General features: G+C 45.4%; 1 protein-coding gene across 2 annotated transcripts in view; it reads right to left on the bottom strand.

The window, feature by feature from the left end:
- Positions 1-324: 324 nt before the first annotated feature.
- The window catches only part of DDX10 (DEAD-box helicase 10), a 266,086-nt gene continuing 259,704 nt past the window's right edge, over positions 325-6,706 (bottom strand). The window contains exon 18 of one of the 2 annotated variants that reach the window (XM_032427927.1): positions 325-4,838. In XM_032427927.1, coding sequence (XP_032283818.1) covers positions 4,661-4,838 — 178 coding nt within the window. In that variant the 3' untranslated portion in view covers positions 325-4,660. The remainder of the gene's footprint in view (positions 4,839-6,706) is intronic. The other variant, XM_032427925.1, reaches the window with a different exon arrangement.

Below are 6,706 nucleotides of genomic sequence, written 5' to 3'. Positions count from 1 at the left end.
GGGGACCTGAGAGGACGAGGTGAGAGCCGCAGAGACAGTGAAGCCAGGATGGCCGCACGCAGCGCTCCTTCCAGCAGGTGCACACCGCAGGACGGACAGTCCTCACCCCCCCGCCGCCGAGGGGGGGCTCGCGCGCTCGGGAAGCGGCCCCGCCCTTCAGCCGTCAGGCCCCCCGAGGCCGCGCGGGCCTCCCCAGGCGGTCCCCGCCTGCGCTCCCTCCCGCGCTCGCGGCCTGGCCACCCTCCTCCGCACCGCGGGCCAGCCTCGGGGGGCGCCGAGTCCCTGGAGCCGCGCCCGGCACGCGGTAGCGCGGGAGGGACGGCGTCGCCCGTTAACGCCCAGAGCTCCCATCCGTGAGCGCCCCGCGGCCCCGCACCAGTCTCTCCCGCGGGGCCTGCGCTCCTCCGCCTCGCTCCGTGTCCCGGGTGACGCACACGGTCACCTCTACGGGCGGCTTGCTCTCTTGGCTCGAGAGGCAACAGCGAGGTCCCGGGATCTGTCCCCTGGGCCGGTTCCCCGCGGTCACCTCCGGCTGGCTCTCCTTCCCGCCTCTGCGCTCATGCCTTCGGGGTGAGCAGTGGGGACACATGTGGGTGGCCAGCCTCAGGTATGATTTCCTCACACCCTGCCCTGGCCGGTGTGAGTAATCCGCTCGTTAAATCCCCTTCGAACGACGCTAATTTGCGTGCACATCTGGTGCCTGCTGGGACTCTGACGGAACCCTACCTGTGAATAATGATCTTAATAACTCTCCGAGTTCCACTAGTGCCTGGCTACTGCGGTGTGACCAAGGGCCAGCGACACACCGTCACCCGGAGCCCGTAAGGAAGGCAGACTCTCGGGCCCGTCTCGGAGCCGCGGATCGGGATCAGCTCTTCCACCGCCATGCACACTGCAGTCCAAGCAGCAGGGCATGCGAGCGCCCGAGAGCTCACTGAAGCTCTGCTGGGGACAGAAACCCCCGGACACTCAGACTGGCCGACGCAATGGAGTCTTGCACCTCAGGAAGTGAGAATCTAATAGGACCGAGGAGGAAGTAAAGCCTCACCGAGACAAGCCTCAGAGGGTCTGTGGATCTCAGACCTCAGCAAGAGGGGTCTGCAGGTCTTCACTGCTCTGGCCCAGACTCTCTACTTCCCGTGGACTTGCCTCACGTTCCACAACCAACTGGCTCCCTCACCATGTACTCTTTATATTTTTGCCGGAGTTCTCGTTCACTCATAGCTGTGCCCACCTAACTCCTAATCTGAGCTCACTTTCTGCCTATCATGCTCCCTGGTCTGTCTCCTAACCTTATCCTGTTCACTACCTAAATTTCAGTTTCTGAGAGTAAGAACATTATTTGCCCAACTTGTCCCTGTTCAGAGCTTTTTGTACCAGCCTCTCTCGCGGGCTCATGGCTAGCCTTTGGGTTGGCTGCCAACTCGTGATTCAGCAGGCAAGGGGTGTTATATAAAGCATGTCTGCCCTGGGCTGTCTGGTCAGCAGGGGCGGCGAAGAAAAATCACACCGTGATCACATTTCTGGTTAAAATGGTCTTAAAGGACAAGAAACAAGGTTTCCAAATATTGGTTGCAGGCTCCTTCCCCTCTGCCTGCCTCACCACCTCCCATCCCTGCTTCCTCCCCACACCTCCCGGGAACATCTGCATCCCCTGGCAGACTCCAACAGGCATGGAGATGACTTTTCATGTTCAGGGTATTTCAAATGTTGTATAACAAAATTAATTACATTTAATTAAACTTACCCATTTTTTATAGCTCCAAACAAATCTAAAATGCCATGTTAAGCTTATGAGATGGCAGTCCTCCAAAGGATTCTGCTGCTGGGTGTACGTGCTCTAAGAGACTCATGCGATTTGAGGGATCATCTTACACGAGTGGGTCTGACAAATGGCCTCTTGGCCTCAGTGAAGCATCAGGCAAGAAATGAGTCTCTGGGTCCTAGGCCATGTCACCACCTTGTCCTCCTCACTTCCTGCACTGCAACAACACTCACACACAAAAAGTCATCTTCCTTTTTCGATCTCTTTTCATAATGCACGAAAATGATGAACTTGCTTTTCTCCCCCTCCACTCTATGGTTTGTATTTCTCACAAGTACAGAGGCTGGCATATGGTAGTTGCTGAATTTATTAACATTTATTGAATGGATGAGTGTTCTTGCTCATTGGTTCTGGGTTTCTTTTTTTCTGTGAAAAACCCCCAAGTTTCACTGGGTTTCTTGCTCCCCAAGATTTAGAGGGAACATGGTGGCTACAGGTCTGTGTGACATGTCCTGTAATCGCCTTGCACCCAGAATGAAGCAGTATCATCTCTCTGGTCCACGCTGGTCCCAAGGTAGAGGGCTGATGGCCACACCAATGCACCTTCAAGTCTCTGCTTCTAACAGGCACAGGGCCGCTTCCACCACATCCCACGTGGACTAACACTAAGTCACAGGGCCAGGCCCAACAGGAGCGTAAGGGGAAAATGACGCTTTTCCTAAGGGGTGGGGGGTGCAGTGAATATTTGCTGAAAAATAACACCATACAAGAACACTGAACAAAATCTATCATGTGTTGTTTACTTGAGTTTTCTACCAATACCGTTCTGATATCTTAATTAGTTTTCACAACCAGCAAACTAAAATCCCCTACAATGTATATATTAGTCAGGATCCATTCAGTTCCAGGGACAGAATACAACTCAAACTAGTTTATGAACTAAAGGCCGGGCAATATATTTATTCAATGTTTACAAATACGGAGTAATAAAACTGCCCTAATTCCTCATTTGGGTCAGAACAAACAAAATCCAAAACTGCATGGAGTGAATTCAATGGTAAACCTTCAGTTTACATACTCTTAGATCCTTCTGTCCTTTGGAAATAGTCAAGGCCAAGAGATCCTGTACCAGAATCTTCAACATCTTCCCACGTTGTTATACCCTAAATTCCTTTCCCATCTATAGTCATTCTTCCCCATAACAGCCATTTTATCCAGTTCTAATTTCATCACTCTATATCCTTCCTACCAGAGGTGACAATGCAATGTACTACAACATACCTTTTAACAAACTTTCTCAGACTATTCCTGTTTATTCATTAATTCCGTAAGCATTTACTGAGAATCCATTATGGGGCAGGTGCTGTATTTGGCTCTGGGGGGTACACAGGATGGATAAGCACGGTCTAGAAACTTGTGATGTAACAGGGGCGACAGGCTTATAAACAATGTCTGGAGCAGTGCATGATAAGCACCACAGCAGAAGTAAGAAACAGTTAGGAAGAAACACGCTCAGCTCAGTGCTATGCAGATAATTCTGGCCACCGTGGAAGGCTCGGCTAGAGAAATGAGAAACAGGAGGCTGGAGCACCATGACCAGCTAGGAGGTCACTGGTGTGATCTGAGCACGTCAGGAGGAGAATCTGAACTCTGACTGAAGACAGAAGCTGGGAAGATGAGGGAACAAACCACGTAGAAGAGTCATATGAAGAAGAATCAACAGAACCAGCACAGTGAAGGGTGGTCAAGGGAGAGGCTGAGAGCCGTTGAGTTTCCCGGTGTCGCCCACGAGGGATACCAATTGCACAAGTAGGAGAAACTTTTCAGAGACAATATGGACTCCGGCTGAGTTGGAAATGTTTTTGGGATATCCAGGTGGGACATTCCCTTCCTTGGATTTATGAGTGATTTGGACCAGTTACTGAAAATTACTTGTGTTTGCACATGGAGTGGGAAGGAGCCAAGGGAGAGAATAGTAGGAGTATGATAAATCTATGGTAAAACCAGCAGGCCAAGGCCCAGATTTCTTTCCCCACAAAAAATCTGACAGTTATTTGTAACCAAAAACAGGCTCTGGCTTGATCTGCTTCTTACTCATTATGAGGAGCTAGCTCTGGGTGGGGCTCTGTGGTGCGAGCTGAACAAGGCTCTTATAGAAGACCTACAGCCTGCTGGATGCTCACTAAGGGACTGGTTTTGGATCACAGTCTTCAGATTCAGGACTTCTATAGATTTCAAAAATGGCTATGAAATCTATAAGTTAAACAGTATCTTTAGGAAGGCTAATTTCAGAATGTGAAAAACTCACTGTCAGGAATTGGCCAAGCATTTTACTCTCAGGAACCTTCCCCCAAGAGTGCTCTCATATTATTGAACACAATGAAAACATTAATACTTTATAGTAAATATGTTTATTATTGATCGTCGCAATTCAAAAATACTCTTTTCTCAGGGCTGGTCCACCATCCTCTGTCTCTTTAGAGATATTAAATACATCAAAACCGTGAGCAATTTTGTTTTACAGTACATGGAGATATCTGTGTGGTAAGCAAGATAGGAATTTCTAACAATGAAACAAGGTCTCCAGAAGTTGCCAGTAAAACAAAAGAAGCGTCTCCAATGATAAGATGTAGGAACTCATGGGTAAAATCTAACAGAACACATGCTGGAAAATGGGATCAAGAAATTTTATAATCCACCTGCACTCTGAGTTTGCTCTGGGATAGTGCAAGCATGTCCTGTAAAGAAGCTTAGAGATAGAATCGCTCCGGTCAGAAGGAAAGGTCCTTTGGGCGTGGGACTCATGTCACCTAAGTGTTCCAAAGCCACTTGTTTTTCCAACTTCTTGTCCACATAATCATGACCAGAGGTTTCAAGGAGAAGAGCACAGAGTATCTAGCTTTGACTTTTGAGCAGATGTAACACCAGCTCTTCATCCTCTGCCAAAGACAGGCCTGTATCCAAAGGCTCTAAGGTCTCCCACTTGGCCTTCTTTCTGTTACGACTTGTGGGTCCCACGTCTTCCACTTCACGGTTGTTCCTTTTCCTCATTCCCTGCTTCTTCTTGGTATCACTGGTGGGAACAAATCCAATGATTTACTTGATAAATAACTAAATCCGTTATGAAATCAAACACTTCAATTAGGACAAAACTAAAAAAAACAGAGAGTTGGTAAAGTGATACTATTATTCAAGAGAGAAAGAAACTGTAACAACATCAGGACATCTGTGTTCTAAGTCTCTTCCCATTAACAGATGGGGGGAGAGGGCCTACTATGCACCAGGCCACTGTGTGGAGTACTTTGTACACAAGGTCTTGTCCAGTCCTCACAATTCTAGGGAGCTCTGGGTATATTATCCACAGTCTGGGGACACCGATGGCCTGCAGACTGGCTCCAATCTGTGCTTGTCCTGCCACATCAACCGCCGCTGTTTAAAGTTAGGTTATCCTTTAGGTAGCAGTCTGTGGGCTCACAGATATCAGGACACCAGACACTAATAATTGTTGTATCAAGCTGTGATATACAGATCATGAGTAAAACAGAACCTCAAATGTTGAATTATTTAAGCATCAAATAAACTTCCCCCATTTAAAATCTATATCTAAGACCCACATATAGTCTTGGAAAAACAAACATTATTGCAGTATTCTACTCTCACTACTTTTATTTAAAATAGTAATGGAAATACTAGTTGCTGCAATCGAACAAGAAAAAAAAAAAGGCATCCAGATTGGAAGGAAGAAGTAAAACTGTCAATATTTCCAGACATGATATTATATATGGAAAACCCTAAAAAGACTCCACCAAAAAACTACTGGAAATAAATGAATTCAGTCAAGTTGCAGAACACAAAATCAATGTACAGTAATCTACTGCATTTCCATATCGGAGGAGCAGAAAGAGAAATTAAGAAAACAATCCCATTTACTACTGCACCAAAAAAATATATATATATATCAAATACCTAGGAATAAATTTAATCGAAGAGGTAAGAGACCTGTATATTGAAAACTATAAGACATCAATGAAAGAAATTTGAAGATGACACAAATGGAAAGATACTCTATGCTCATCAACTCTAAGAGTTAGTATTATTAAAACATCCTACTATCCAAAGCAATCTACAGATTAAATGCAATCCCTATCAATATTCCAATGGCATTTTTCACAGAACTAGAACAAATAATCCTAACATTTCTATAGAACCACAAAAGACCCCAAACGTCCAAAGCAATCTTGAAAAAGAACAAAGCTGGAGGTATCCATAATTCCAAATTTCAAAATAAACTACAAAGCTATAGTACTCACAAAGCTATAGTACTCAAAACAGTATGGTACTGGCACAAAAATAGACACATAGATCAATATAACAGGATAGAGAGCCCCAAAATAAACCCAAGTTTCCATGGTTAATAAATCTGCAACAAATGAGGCAGGAATAAACAATGGTTAAAAGACAGTCTCCTCAATCAGTGGTGCTGAGAAAACTGGAGAGCTACATGCAATAGAAGGAAACTGGACCGCTTTTTTACACCATACACAAAAATAAACTCAAAATGGATTAAAGACCTAAATGTGAGACCTGAACAATAAAACTCCTTAAAGAAAATATAGGCAGTGTCCTCTTGGACATTGGCAAGATTTTTCTAAAAATGTCTCCTCAGGCAAGGGAAACAAAAGCAAAAATAAATTACTGGGACTACATCAAATCAAAATTCTTTTGCATTGCAGTGAAGGAAACCATCAACAAAACAATAGGTGACCTGCTTAATGAGAAAAGATATTTGCAAATGACGTATCTGATAAGTAGTTAAAATCCAAAATATATAAAGAACTTCTACAACTCAACACCAAAAAAGCCAAACAGTCCAATTTAAAAATGGGCACAGGACCTGAATAGACATCTTTCCAAAAAAGACATACAGATGGCCAAAAGGCA

This window comes from Phoca vitulina, unplaced genomic scaffold, assembly GCF_004348235.1.
Source record: "Phoca vitulina isolate PV1807 unplaced genomic scaffold, GSC_HSeal_1.0 scaffold38, whole genome shotgun sequence".
Classification (NCBI taxonomy): Eukaryota; Metazoa; Chordata; class Mammalia; order Carnivora; family Phocidae; genus Phoca; species Phoca vitulina.
This window is presented reverse-complemented; position numbering and strand designations above follow the sequence as displayed.